Source organism: Corapipo altera, unplaced genomic scaffold (genome assembly GCF_003945725.1).
Source record: "Corapipo altera isolate COAL_440 unplaced genomic scaffold, ASM394572v1 23, whole genome shotgun sequence".
Lineage (NCBI taxonomy): Eukaryota > Metazoa > Chordata > Aves > Passeriformes > Pipridae > Corapipo > Corapipo altera.
In genome coordinates, this window is record NW_020884878.1 from 20,997,133 (window position 1) to 21,012,830 (window position 15,698).

Sequence of the window (15,698 nt, forward strand, 5' to 3'; positions counted from 1 at the left end):
ATAAAGTTTTTGTTCAGTTCAGGAATGGTGGAGAGACACTAGTTAAATTAAAAAATGAGAAACTACAGTGTTCAACATACCTTTTTTCCAGAAGCATTCACAATAGTTTAAGCTTTGTACAACAGAAGAAGTAGTGCTTCCATTCTCCATATTAAATGACATGTGCAAGGAAAGAGCAAATTTTAATTAACATAATATTGTACTGCACTTAATTATAATGTAACTACCCCTACTATCAAACAGGGTGTCTTCCAACACTGTAAGAGCAGCTTTTAGAGAAGTGAAAACATTTCCTTTTTAACAGTTTCATAAAATACAAACTGATGTCGGGTTGCTTTGTTTTCAGCAATGTTTCTCGGTATCAGAAGAAAAACACAGCAATGTGCATTAAGTGTGAGAAATAAAATTCAGCTGTCAAACTGAAATCCAGCCAGTTTTTTTTACTGCCACTTGCTGGAGCACTCTTAAATCTGTTTGTTGTTATGCCTGAAGGGTTTGATTATTTCCCCTACAGTTTCCAAGCTTGGAAATCCCCTTCAAACCCTTACAAGCAGGAAGACTTTTCTCAGTATTGTGTATGGTATCATACATACATACATACTCGGGATTGCACACAATTTGTTTTCCCTCTGTTATATACTTCTCTAGAGTCTACAAATAATCCCAGAGTCACGAACTCCTGCAGCTGTAGCTTTCAGAGATATGGTCACAAACAGGAAGGTACTTGCAGGCATGCTGACAACCTCGCTGAGATGTGCACTGCGCTGCCTGTTCACAGCCCTCAGTCAACAGCAGGCAGTGTTGTAGGACTTGTTCCCAGCTGTCTACCTCAGACAGCAGAGGGTCAGTAACAGGGCCAATGCACAGCCTGGACCTCAACAATCCAGGTAGCACACTTCTGAAAAGTCCCTCCTGAGCACTCTAAACATGGAGGGTGGGACAAACAGTTTGTGCTGCTGTCCTCAGTGGAAAATGCCCCCATCTTTGCAGGGCTGTCATCATAAGTACAAGAATAAAGAAATGGACCATACCGAGCTTGCTTTGAAAACGGACCAAAAAAACTTTTCAAAGGCATAAACATTTTGAATTCACAGTGCTTTCAAAATTAAAACCACTGCTTTGGAACCTTCTCCTCTAAGGGTAAACCACCTAACAGAAGGCTAAATGATGAAAAGATTGACTTGAATGCTTAAATGCAATGTAATGAGCATTACAGAAAGACAGTGGAATGGAACCATAGAATCATAAAAGCATTTAGGTTGGAAAACACCTTTAAGATAACTTAAAATCATGAACTTCATAGAAAAGACAGAGTCCCATGTAAGTGAGGCAGACTAGTACTTAATTACAGTCTATAGCATTCACATGAGTACCAGAGAGCTGGATATACCCTGTGCTGCTTTCTCTGCTATGCTGGTCCAAATGTCTGAAGCAAATCTGATCAGGGAACTGATCTAGCTGAAGAAACAGTCACAAGAAAACAAAACATTTTTTCATCTAGGTTTGTGCTCTGGCACAGGGGACACAGCCCTTATCATAGGGCTGTGCTCCCTTGTTTCCTGGCACACTTGGAGGGGCCAAAGGGGGCAGTAATGAACAACTGGCAGTAAGGCTAGTTACACTAGTTTAAAGATCACACTGCCACCAAACGCTTATGCCAACTAATATTTGCAATCTCAAAAGAAACAGCAACTGTTCTGGGGCCCAAATGGCACCACATATTCTACTTTTATTTTAGTCTTTCTAGAAACAGTCCAGAGAATTACAAACCTATGCACCCAGCATCTGCACACGGTAATATATTTGAACCAATCACTAAAAACTGTGCAAACCCTCTTGAACAATATGATCTGGTAGAGCTAATGTGCACACCTTTTGCAAAAGAGCATCTCTAAAATTTCTTTCCTTGTGACAATGAAAAGGTAGGTAAAATAGAACCAGATGGCATTAACTAGATTTGCAAAAAACCTGACACAAGACTTCCTAATAAGCTACTAAAACACTGAACTAGTTACAGCATTAAAAAAGGCAGAAAATAAAGAGCCCCTAAAAGGTCATGCTAAAAAATCAGAAGCTTCTTTCACAGTTCTGTACCAATTCCCATATATATGTAATATTTTACAGGTATTTAGGAAAGAGGGAGGCACAGAAGAAATCGAACCAATGACGAACACAAAACCAAATTAAATTTAGCATCAGAAAGATGAGACAAGGCATAATATAGAAAGAAAGTGCACTTTTTTTTTTAAACAGATTTCTGGAAGAACTGTATCAACTTAAATGATCATCACAGTGTAATGAAAACATTGCTCAAATTGCTGATGTTCTAAAGTAAATCTATTCAAATCCTAAGAGATAAGACATTGGAAAGCTAACATAAAATTATCATAATTTGTTAAGCTATTCTAATTATCATCAATTAAAACTGAGTCCTATGTTAGGTCTCCATATAGGTCTCTGCATCATCAGGAGAATCTGTCTGCCACAGCTGGAGACCAGCTCCTCAACTTAGAAGGACCTCTGGGAATGGATCAAAGGACCAAATGGTAAAGGGCCATTCAATAATACTTAAAGTTCCACGAGATAAATTTCCAAGTGTCTTAAATCAACATATGCTCACACTAATTTTACTTTAGAAGCATTATCACAGAACTTAGCAATACTAAGAGGCAGCAAGTGAACACTTAAAAAAGGATGATAGAGGTATGCAGTCTGCATTATGTAAACATGCCTCAAGATCCAACTTAGTGGAAGGCATGAGCTGCAAGTAAAGGACTGTGTGTCCAAGAGGTTCCTCATAAAATAATCTCCTTAAAAATCAGCTACTTGGATAATTCATATTACTTTAATTCTTTGATTAAAAGTTACTGTTCTGAACTTCATGTTTATGATCCTATCTGTCTCTGTGATCAACTAATGATCAGAAAAAAATATGTTTTTATCAAGGTATGCCATTCTTAAACCTTGGTGATATTCTTCAATTTTTTCTATTTCTATTTTTTCTTTTACATTCCAGCTAATGTAAGGAAGATACTGATCTGAGAAAAATCACAGCACCAGCAAACTATGTTTGCATTTAGCTTAGCAAGATCTCCAGATGATATATAGTTAAAACAAGTTAAGATTAGCAACTATATTTTAACCAAGCAACTGCTCCTAAAGAAATAAGATTAGAACCAGACTTTTCTTACTTAATTGCACTAACTGTAATATGTATCAGGTTAGGAGAATTTCCAAATACAGAGGTGACACGAGAAGTAGCTTAAAAAGACTGTGGAGGACAACAAAATGGGTTTAAACAGTGGGTTGGAAGTAAGGAACATTCTTATGTTGCAGGGTAGCCTAACGACCTGAAAAAAATCCCAACTCATTCCTTGCTATACAAATCATGAAAAGGAGGACCACTCCAGAAATCTGACCCATCCCCAAGGAAGATTCTCTAACACGGGGGCCATTGAGTCAAAGAAGTCTGTGCTCAATTTATAATGTTTTCATCTAGATCTATTTATTGCTGATAAGGAAGCAGATAAGTCTTTTATTTTTCCACCAAAAGGCTCTTTGTGCTTCTGTTTGCTCCCATTATCAAGAACCTCTGAGGTAAGGGAAGATGTAAGAGAAACTTTATAGGAAAAATCCAAATGTTTTTGTCTCTCACCACCTATTTTCCATTCGGTCTCCCCTTTTCCCCCCATTTTCCTTCCTCCCAGAAGTTCCCTCCCCTCCAGTAGATTACATCACAAGAAGAGTGTAACATTCACCCTGAATTAAATGGAAACAGAAGGATAGAAAGTAAGCAGATAAAGGCTGCAGCTTGGGCTGCAGTGCTCTGACTGAGCACTCTATTACTGCAATACCTGCCATAAACCATTACCTGTCTCTACTCTGTCCCTATTAGACCTACAAGACTGAGTAGTGGGTCAGACTTTGAGGCTAGCATTCTCCCTATCATCCAAACTGTAGCTCTAGCCAAAATACTGAAACAAAACCACAGCTAATTCTAAGCCCTACTCACAAGTTCTCCTCTATCCTCGTGGATGTTACACCATCTAGCAGCAAATGTCTCAGTCTCTGTATGTTTCCCTAGACCTATGGCTGCACATCGTCATGATCCGGGAGTCTTCAGATTTGATATCAGTGTATTTAATTTTAATTGCAATGTGAACCCTATCCTTATCTACAAGCTAATGACCACATCCTTCCCATAACTAAAAACTAGCCACAAGGCAACAATGGACTTAGTCATTCATCTGCTATTTTGCAAAACCTGTAGAATTAAACTGTCCAGCACTAGTCATCCCATAATCAAACAACAACTATAAGAAAGCTTTTTGATCACTGCTGTTGCAGACTAGGCAACACATTTGTTCTTACTGATGTCACCTCTAATTTAATGCTCTGGCCTAGCCACAACCCTATTAAGTGAGTGCTTCAAGTATTTTAACTCGCAATGAGCAACTCTTACCCTAAGCCCAACACCAACAAGTACCAAAAGGCTACAATAAGACCTTTATCTCCACCAGCAATAGCTCTCACTCAATCCTAATAAATTGAGCTCAAGTCCTCAAGCACCTGCTGTTTAAAACACTAATCTCCAAACACCACACTTTCAGGACTTTCTAGATTCAGAAACAAGAGGTTCTTTCATCCTTGCCATCCTGAAAACACAGACTACTAAAAGTAAATCATACCCATCCAAAAATTACTCATAACTTTCTCATGTAACACAACCTCAGCATTCATCCTACTCTTGGGTCTTGGAAAGAGAGGGAAAAAAGAAAAAGAAAAAAAAAAGCAAGCTCAGAAATCTCTACTGTCTTGTTGCTTAGTCCTAATCCTAGGCATAACTACAGCTCACCATCCCTTTATCCCTCCCCAGAACTAACTTTCAAACCATGCTGGCAGCAGCAGGATTTTCATTCTGCCAGCACAGTCCTTGCAGAAGCTAGCTCTCAATCCAAGTGCTGGCATTCTATCCAAGCTCTAGCAAAGTGACCCACTCTGCCACAGAACTGATAATCATTCTCATCCGAGAAGAAACTACAGGAATTGTTCTTTTCCCTCATCCCAGGGAAAAGGGACTTTACAGCATTCAGCAACATGTCAAATTTTTGCACTCCTACTGTAGAGGACAAACACTGTGAATGGCACAAACTTGAGAGGGAAGGTGGCACATGTACCCACTGGAGAAAGTCAACCTGGCCTTCTTCCTTCCACACTTCCTCCCCTTCAAAAAATTCTTTGCTTCCTGGCAGTGACAAGGAGGAGCTAACATACACAGGAATAGAAGCAGGGGAGGTAAATGGCACACAAATCCTGGGCTGTGGAACATACTGTGCACATAGTATCAGCTGTTTGCTTGGAAGGGGTTTTCTCCTCATAGCCCCTGATCTTCTCGGGAGACACAGAAGGCCTAACTTCCCTTTCTCCCTTAGCTCAGGCAAAGAAGCCTTGACATCCACGTGCAAGATGGACAGCCATAATAACCCAGGCATCTCAGAGCAGTTCAAGAGTAGCTCAATGTCGTGCGTTGAGGTAGCCGAGTTTTTTGGTAGTGGGGGGAGTGCTACATAGGGTGGCTTTGGTTAGAAGCTGCAAGAAGTTTCCTCCCCAGTGAAGGCAACGACAGCTGGCTACAGGAGGGACTTCCTGCGGCTGGCCAAGGTAGAGCCAATAATCACGACTCTGTGATAACATATCTTTATATCTGAGCTGATGTAACATGGTATGGAATACTTTATTGGTAAAATATACATCAGGTGACCTATCCTAGTTCCGTTTTCCTCCCAGGGAGGGTTACAAACCCACTACACTCACCTTGCAAACAGCTCAAGCGCAGACAATTTAGCTGACTTTGTCCACAAGTTGACAGTCAACAAAGCACGTAAAAGAACGAGAAGACCACATGGGAAGTTGGGAGTGAAGGCACTGCCACATTAGAGCAGACTGTGTCAGACAGAGGTTTCTTAGATGTTGGAGTACAGAAAGGGTTTGGAAGTAATAAACTACTTCATTCAGAACAAGACTGACATGCACCCAAAGCCCACTTTGCGTACATCAGGGTTTTGGGGCAAATCATGGAGTTGGAAGGACAACCAAAGCATTATAGAAAGGAAAAGGTATCAGTCTAAAAAAGCAAGAGTTAGAGCTTTATCTTCAAGGCTCCTTGGAAACAGCACTGCCTCATTCATTTGAAAAAAGAACACAGAGATGAACAAGTTACTTCCTCCTCCCCATCCAGTCCCTTATGTTCTAGAGGAATATGTAAAACCCCTTCACACACTTAGTCCAGATCTAGTGAGGGGATTTACATGACCACAAACCCATCTTTTCCTGCCTTCTTGACAGCACATACGCATTTCTAATGTGCTTCCTTCCCACTGCACAACCATCCTTTCAGGCTTATCAGATGTATGAAGGAGCCTCAAAAGGAATGAAATTACAGCATTTGTGTATTTGAGAGAAATACCCAGGAGTGGCTGTGACATGAAAGTCATCACAGTAAAAGTTGATTCTGCCTCCCAGTAGACCAATTATATCCTCTCAGGCTCAATGGCATAGCTCCCAATCAAATACAGCCAGAGTCAACAGTCATCTGACTGCAAACATCATGCAGAAATTCGGTACTAAAGGTGACAATCTTATTCCAACTGTTTTCTCCCTATGGCAGCTTGCAAGGTTGCAGCTCGGTATATTAGATCATCATGTGGCATCCTAATAGACCTTTAAACAGCTGTGCATATGGATCTGAATCGATGTCTATTTTTAATGTGTAACAGGTATTTCCTCGTCACAAATAATCAGTTTTATAGTTCATGCAAGGTATCTTTTCAACATACTTGTAAACAGTGTTCACTACCATTCTGATGTACAAACCTACATTGTTTGATTTTCTTTCCTAAAATTAATTACAAAAACGATAAATTTTTTTAATCACCCACAACAGATTACTTTTGGGGGATTCTCAACAAACCAAGTCTTTGCTCCTAATTGTCTACTCTGACCACATTTATTTTTAAGTGAGAGAAATAAAATCAAATAAAGCAACGACATTGTTGCAAAAGTAAGACAAAAGACTATTCCTCACTGAAGAAAAAAGATATTCCAAATGTATTACATATTCAATTTGAAATATTGTTGGAAAAAAAAAGTTCAGAGTTCACAACAACTTGAAGTGTTTCCTTGATTAATCACTTCATTGCAAGAAGCACAGATGTACAAAGAAAACCAGTTAGGATAAAAGAAGGAATACAAAGCTAAAACGTTTTCTATTTGAATTGTGGCTACTACAAAAAAGTAACTGACTGGAGAATGGACACACACTCCCTTCAGATATACTTGCTTACATCCTATTTTCATCCTCATCACCTAACTTCCCCTCTGGAAAACCCTGACTGAACCCTGGCTGCAGAAGTCACACAGTCTGGCAGACCTAAAATGGGCAGCATATTTTCATGACCACATGTCTGCTTTCTCACCACAAAGGCAACTAGAAAGGTCAAAATATATTTCTGGAAATATCTGATACATTATGACACCATTTCACCACTACCCCCACATCCATGCTCAAAATGCACTGAGGAAGCAGACTTTAAGCAACAGTAAACACACAAAGTTCATCTCCATTCACTCCACCAGTGACTGCCTGCTGATACAGAACTAGAACAAAATCAACTTGAAGCAGCAAGTGGGTGGCCCCAGAATGGTAAATGACGGAATTTCAGCTATCACACAAACTAACAGAATCTACCAGCATCAAAACTTAATATAGTGTATTTGTTTCATTAAACCGCATTTATTTCATCAATCGGTTTCTTACAGAGGGGGAATATAATTTCTGCTACTGTTCAGCTTGAATGTGAAGGTCCTGTTACCCAGAACTCCTTCCCTAAATCTCCCTGCCTTCAACTGTCACTGCTAATCTAGTCCTGTGTACTAGACACACTTGAAATTTCCAAGCCATACAGCATGCAATAAAACACAGCCTTCTGTTTATCTTATGATATTATAGAACATCAGTATCCATTAAATACTTAAAATTACTGCTACATTTGTAAGGGTAATTTTATTCTCATGTACGATTCACAGCTAGATCAGATAAAAAGTCCTGAACTGAAGAGAAAATCCGTGTGAAAATTACATGTCTGCACAACAGGCTGCATGTACTACAAACACCCCAACATTAACTGCTTCAAGTTTCTGTAACTGCTACACATGTGCAATGTCTGTGCCCGCAGAAAGCCTGAAGAATTAAATAGTCCATATTTTCAGAGCCAGTGAAGAACCGAGGTGCCAGCTGCAACAGAGCTTCATCAATACTGATAGAGGTAAAGCAAACCCACTCTAAGACGTGGTGTGGGCTCCATCTAGCGGGGCTCACCTTCATTCAGTATTGCTACTGCCGCATCAGTTATCTCCACACAAAATGAGTCAGAAACAGAATCACAGAATCATTAAGGTTGGAAAAGACCTCCAAGACCATTGAGTCCAACCTGTGACCGATCATCACCTTGTCAACAGGACCACAGCACCAAGTGCCTCGTCCAGTCATTTCCTGAACACCTCCAGAGATGGTGACTCCCCCACCTCCCTGGGCAGTCTGTTCCAGTGTTTAATCTTAATCACCCTTTCAATGAAAAAATTCTTCCTGATCTCCAACCTAAACTTCCCCTGGCACAGCTATATTTTATGTCCTCTTGTCCTGTCACTGGGAGAACAGATTGCCTGGGAGAACAGACTGATCCCCATCTGGCTACAACTTCCCTTCAGGTAGTTGTAGAGAGTGATAAGGTCTCCCCTGAGCCTCATTTTCTCCAGGTTAAACCACCCCAGCTCCCTCAGCCACTCCTCACAGGGCCTGTGCTCCAGACCCTTCATCAGCTTCACTGCCCTTCTCTGGACACACAATGCCTTTCTTGAAGTCAGGTCCCAGAACTGGACACAGAATTTGAGATGCAGCCTCACCAGTGCGGACTACAGTGGGACAACTACTTCGCTAGTCCTGCTGCCCACACTATTTTTGATACAATGCCATTGGCCTTCTTGGCCACCTGGGCACACTGCTGGCTCACGTTCAGCCAGCTGTTGACCAGCACTCCCAGGTCCTTTTACACCAGGCAGCTTTCCAGCTGCTCTTCCCCAAGACTGTAGCACTGCCTGGGGTTGTCGTGACCCAAGGGCAGGACCCAGCACTTTGCCTTGTTGAACCTCATACAATTGGCCTCAGTCCATGGATCCAGCCTGTTTAGATCTCACTGCAGAGCCTTCCTGCCCTCCAGCAGATCCACACTCCCGCCCAGCTTGGTGTAGTCTGTGAACTTACTGAGGGTGCACTTGATCCTCTCATATCCAGATTATCAACAGAGGTATTAAACAGGACTGGCCCCAATACTGAGCTCTAGGAAACCCCACTAATGACCAGCTGCCAGCTGGATGTGGCTCCATTCACCACCACACTCTGGGCCTGGCCATTCAGCCAGGTTTTTACCCAGCGAGGAGTGTACCTGTCCAAGCCATGGGCTGCCAGCTTCTCCAGGAGAATGCCATGGGAGACAGTGTCAAAGGCTTTACTGAAGTCATAGAACTGCAATATACTATAGTGTCTGGGAATTACACCCTCTCATATGTTTACCATGACCTTTGAAAAGCTTGATACTCCTAATGTATACTGTAATTATAAATATGAAAGTTATCTTTAAAATCCACGAGTTGATTGTTTGGTGGGTTGTGAAAGGTGACTGAACAAAATGATAACCATTCTTTTACTTTTTTTGCAAGCTGAAAATACTAGATATCTTGTTTTGTTCTAGGGTATTTACTGGGTTTTATTCCATATTTAAAATTTAGCTCTTGGGGGATTAAAAGATTTCCACACCTTTTTAATTTTGTAATGTATAAAGCTCCCACATTTTAGTTATTTCAGTATCCATTAGTAGCTGGTTGTGAATGTAAGAACAAGGACAATAGGAAAGATGCCGAGATTTAGACCCATTTTATAAACCCAACTGAAATAGACCCATAGGATACTTCAGTATCTAATGGCCTATTAATGTTTTAAAGCAAAGAATTTGTGGCGTTAAGTGCTTGAACATTAACTGTATATTACCCTCCTAGCCAATGAACCTGACTGGGTTCATTGACCTACCTGTGGGCTTGTCTTTCTAAAAGTGTCAGTTCCATGTATCACGTCCCTTATTATTCTTTCGCTGAGATTATTATACTCCTCTTCGGTGAGGTTGCTATCCTCCAACTGATGGTTGCAAACTGGGCATTGTCCACTGAAATAACAATAACACAAGAATATAAAAGGAAAACGGCATTTAAATAAGAAATACCTTAAATATTACTGACTTACCAAGTGTCTATTTATGAGCACAATTCTTTACAAGAACCCCAACAGGGTAAAATCATCAGAAAATTAGTTGTACTCTTTCTGTGATGCATCCAAAACGTGTTAAAGTCACTAAAAATATTTTTATGTGATTTAGTGGCATCAGGACCAAAGATTTAGCTCTAGAGATAGGACTTTAGAACTCTGCGTGACAGCATTTATTTAGGCCTTGAAAGATCAGAGTTCAATTCTCAGCATTACCACAAATTCCCACACCCCTAACATTTGGAAGTTTCCCTAGTAGATAGGAAAGTTATTGTGGATACACACATCCCTGATCTCAATTTAGGAAGGTGATGCTGTTGCACTGGCCTCACCAGAACATATGAAGCAGCATCTTGTAAGACTGGACCCTTAATCTATGGTTGCTTTTTTGCAACCAGATGTTTAAAACCAGTTTGCAATTTCTGTAACTTCTAATTGGTCATTTTAGGATTTCATGCCAAGAAATTTCCACACAGAAGGCTTTCACCTCTGCAGGATACATAGCTGTCCTTTCAGCTAATCAACAATTTAATTACTTTTTGGAGGGACTACTTTTTTTGAGATAGATTTGTAGTACCATGGCACCTACATACCAAGCATGAAGTCAGACATGTGGCAGTGGTTTGAATGCAGGCTCAAAAAACTTGAGCTGCAGCTTTCTACAGTGACCTGTAGAAAATGCAAAGCCTTTGTAACTCTCCAAGAAAAATGGTCAGAAAATTTCAATGTTTGTTTGCAGGGGCTTCAAGCTTCTGAATATCATGGTTCAAAGAAACAACGAGCTCAGTGCTAGAAGAAGAAAATATCCTGGATATAAGCATCTTAGATATAACTGCCAGTATTTATACAAAATCAGAATAACCAATGAATAAGCCTATTAAATTGTCAAACTCAGTTTAGGAAAAAATAGCTCTGAATTTTTTAACTCAAAACTCATGTTTTAAGACATCAGTTGTGTTGACTGCAGAGATGAGTCTAGTAACAATCACCACATGAGTTTGAGAGATACCTTAAGGACCAAACAAACAAACAAACAAACAAAAAACCTACAAAAAACCAACAAAGTCTTTTTTTGGCTATTTGAAATCCTAAGGATCTTTTCTGTCAACAGTCATTTAATTTAAACACAACCACACATACTTCTTTTCTTGAAACCATTTTAATTTTATTCAAATACTTTTCCAAGTAGGCTACCTCAAACTCCTTTATTTCAAAAGAAAAAAGAGTTCTTACAGTTCTAACAAAATAACTACTGTATCACAACTTGTCACCACTTTGTTCACAGATTCTTAATTTGTGATAAAATGAGGTGATCTAAGTTAGTTTACCTATTAAAGTCTTTAACTGTTTACAGACACTAAGATAACAAGTCAGCTCTTAGCCAAGACTTTAGACTTTTAAAACTCTTAAAGGCTAAAAAATGTTGTCTAAAATACGGTGAATTATCATAACAGAGTACAGTACCAAACACATTCATACATAATAACAGTTCAGCTTATAGCAAACAACTCTTAGGAGAGTGAGTTATGCTGTTCTTTCAAGGGCTTCAAGAGCTGCAGGCTCTACGTGTGCTTTTACTTCAGAGTATGCAACATGGAGTATTTTTATAACCCGCCTAAAAACGCCACAATCCACTGGAGACATGCTTATAATTTATTTATAGCTGCCAAATTGCTACAAAAGCACAGAACAAGGTTTCAAACAGAATAACATCTAAAATATCAGTTTACAGACATTAAGAAAACTGCACTGTAATAGAAACACGTACCCAAGCTATGCCTGTGAAAACCTAAGAACCATTTTGTCTTCACTGAAAATCAGGTAGGAAGGGAAAACCCTTCCATCTGTACAAATCAACTGTAGTGTGCAAATAGTATCAGTTTTCAAGAAGATATCCCTTTACACACCAAAACTTCTCTGCTATAAATCCTGTTAAACGATGGTATTATAAAGCCAACAAAAAAGAAAGCCTTTAATTCCTAAACAGCAGACAAATAAGCCACACAGTAAAATGGCACATCTTATTTTTCCCTGTGCTTTTCCATCTTGGCTCTGCTTAGCATAATTCAATTCCAAATGTGCATGCCTGGTCTTGTATAATGTACAAGAATGAGTTGGAAAGTGGAGTTTGTGAAATCATATGTCACAACAAAGGTTTGTATTCTCAAGGATTAAAATATTTTTGTATATAAGGAAAGCTCTTTTACATTTAAAAACGAAGAGTTCAAGATAGAATAATCAAGACAACACATCACTTTTAAATAAAATGTTGCATTTACCTGTCTTTAATGTTGGTCAGGCGTCCTCTCCAGTTCCTTCCTGGTATACTAATATGTACAGAGGGAAAGATAAATAAAAACATTAGATTCTTATTTAACAATGCCTGAATTATAGATAAAGAATAATTATATTTTGGTCAACATTTAGAAATAAAAAAATCAATCAATCATCTACCCTGCAAAGAAATTATATGAAGATTCATATATAATTTAATAATGCCCGAAATTATTATATAAAGAACCAGCATTTAACAACATGCAAAGAAGTAACACCATCAATCTCCCCAGTTTATCTTGTCACCAAATTTTAAGAACTATACAAATAATTGTGGTGCACTGACAACTTTTAAGTTGCTGCCCTGCACGTTCATAAACCTTTCCAATAATGGTAGTGCATTCCTGCTGCCATATTTTTCATACAGCGGACTAACTGTAGCTCACACAAACTGAAGCCAACAGCTAAAAAAAGAAATCATAGATGGGCTCACACACATGACAAACATGTAGTAGACTCAGGTGAACCCCTCTGTGTATGTGCATTGTAACTAATTGTAGTTTGCAGTCTGACCATCCCTACTCATGAAAACAAACTGAGTGGCCTGCTAAATACAGTGCTAAAACAGAGTCTCATTTAAAGATTATTCATCTCCTAGTATTCTATACAAAGTCAATACATTTAACCTTCACTTAATTAAGTTGAATTTGCTATCTCTTTTTTTCAAAGAAAGAAACTATCTAACTTTCAAATAATTTACTACTTCTACACTCCAATAGATTACAGGAAAAACCCTCATATACCTGTCAATATTCCTTATGTACCACCCCAGAAAGAGACAAAATTGGCTATTTTGGACAGCCATGACCCATCGCAATTTCCTACTTTCTGTACCAAGAAGTAACATTTACCAGGTAAAATAAAAGGTGAAATCAGTAAGAATTTTACACTTTCACACTAATTTGGGAACAAAAATAAAATGCATCTTTTCATGACAACATGTCTTTTGTGGAGAAGCAACTACCAAAATGAGATGCTGAGGGATCTTAATCTGTGGGATAATGTGAATCCCACCCTCATGAACTGCACCTTGCTATTGAAACATTTACCTTTCAAACCATAGCTTTATACTCCGCATAAATGTTTCATGAGGGTATATTTGGTTCTCTCTCAAATATAAGAGGACGCCAAACAGCTCTTTTTGTAACTCAGCACCTTTCATACCCTTGCTGAAATCAAAAAATGACTGCAGGACATCCAAAGTTGGGACCACATCCTTAGCCAACATTTCATGGTAAAGCTCAAAAGCAAGTTTCATTTCTCGGTGACAGCTGGCTGCTTTGATACAGGATTCATAGCTTGTCCGTGAGGGAATCATAATCTTTTTTGCTTCTTCCAAAAGAGTCAAGGCCATTCTCCACTGATCTGAATTACTCAGCCCCTTGATAAAAAGGTTGTAAGCCCCAATTTCCAAAATCTTAAATCTGACTTTCATTATATCATACACATCACGGATTTCTGAGACCTGCCCCTGCTGGACACACAGTGTCAGGTATTTGACCAACACACTGTATGCAATGTCACCATTACGCTTTGCAATGTGGGTCAGCAAGGACTTGGCCACATCAATGGGGCTGTTGCACCTTATCATACTGCTCAACATCAATTCTTCAAATATTTCAGGTAATTGGAAGTTTTCCCTTAGTCTGTTCCATTCCTCAGGCTGTAAAGGTTTTTCTGGAGGTTGTAAATTTGTAAACTTATGCCTTGACACAACTGGACTCATTGACCATTTCTTTGCAGCTCCAACAGAGGAAGAAAAGTGGTGTTTTCCTTCAGGTATTTCTTTAGTCTCCTCATCCCATCCTTTTTCTTCTTTGCAATCAATTTCAGACCTTTTCTTGGTAGGTAAGACACCAGTTTCTTTGGGGTCCACTGGTAATGCAGTGCTGGAAGATGTCATAAAACTGAAATAGTTAATTTTTTCCCTAGTAGGGACACTGAAAGAGGCAGCAAACAGTTGTCGGCATCTTGAAACAGGCCAGAACATGTGACATTTCCATAACAAAGACTGAAACCCCTGGTGACTAGTTTGAGAAAAGAGTGCCATCACAAGAAGAAATTATCTCACTATTAGCTCACTGTTTCTGATGCACTTGTACAGCTTGTATGGGGATGTTTATTAATAAAAGCCCAAGGGCTGTCAAGCTGCATAAACTTCTGTTTCAAAATGCTTGCTCTGTCAGTCGTTTTTGTCTCTTATGGAAACAAAAATTGGTAAAATATTTTTTCACAAAAATCAATCTCTTAGACTGTGAGGACATCCATTCAAAATGAGGGTATCTTTCTTTCTAGAGAAGACGCTTTGCAGGTTTGCATCTTATAATAACTGTATGTTGGTTATGGCAAAGATGAGTCCTGTGTACGCTGTACACAGAAGGGAACTCCGACGCAGCTACGCAAAAAGCACAGGGTGTTTTCTTCCTGCCTTCATCCAGCTTGAGATAGAAGATTTCCTAAAAACAGAAATAACACCAGGACATCATGACCTGCTCTGTTCTTTCCTGTCGTATTTACATTTGCATGCCAGCAAACACGAAGCTTAAGGTACCTCGCCGATTTCAAGGGAGGAATCCCAATCCCGATCCCTTGGGCAGCCCCAGCACGCAATTCCCACATCGCTTCCCTCGTATTTTTCAACTTGTGGCAAACTTCCGTTTCACTGGCTTCCTCAATCCCAAATCCTTGCTAACGCCGCTGCCAAAGGGGCAGACCACCGCCACGGGCGGTAACTACCCTGCAATCCCTGGTATGTGTTGGGCTGTAAAGGTAAATACCGGAGGGTCCGGACGCTGCTGCGGCACGCTCGGTACCCCGCGGGCGCGGCCCGCCCGCGCCGCCCAACGCTACAGCTCCCGGTGCGCACAGCGGCGCGGCCCTCGGCACGGGAAGTCTTCCTTTCCCTTTCCCTCCCCCCCGGCCCCCCCCGGGTCGGGCCCACCTGACTCGGAGCGCGGCAGACTCGCGCTGGCGGCGCGCGCTGCACAGCGGG

The 15,698-nt window shown here is 40.1% G+C and overlaps 1 protein-coding gene across 3 annotated transcripts in view; it reads right to left on the reverse strand.

Moving 5' to 3' along the window:
- The window catches only part of KIAA0391 (KIAA0391 ortholog), a 47,077-nt gene extending 31,474 nt beyond the window's left edge, over positions 1-15,603 (reverse strand). The window contains exons 1-4 of one of the 3 annotated variants that reach the window (XM_027638026.1): positions 15,484-15,599; positions 13,756-15,162; positions 12,652-12,699; positions 10,142-10,274 (exon numbers count right to left, since the gene is read on the reverse strand). In XM_027638026.1, coding sequence (XP_027493827.1) covers positions 10,142-10,274; positions 12,652-12,699; positions 13,756-14,756 — 1,182 coding nt within the window. In that variant the 5' untranslated portion in view covers positions 14,757-15,162; positions 15,484-15,599. Of the gene's footprint in view, positions 1-10,141; positions 10,275-12,651; positions 12,700-13,755; positions 15,163-15,257; positions 15,338-15,483 lie in introns of those variants that run through there. The other 2 variants (XM_027638027.1, XM_027638029.1) reach the window with 2 other exon arrangements.
- Positions 15,604-15,698: the final 95 nt, after the last annotated feature.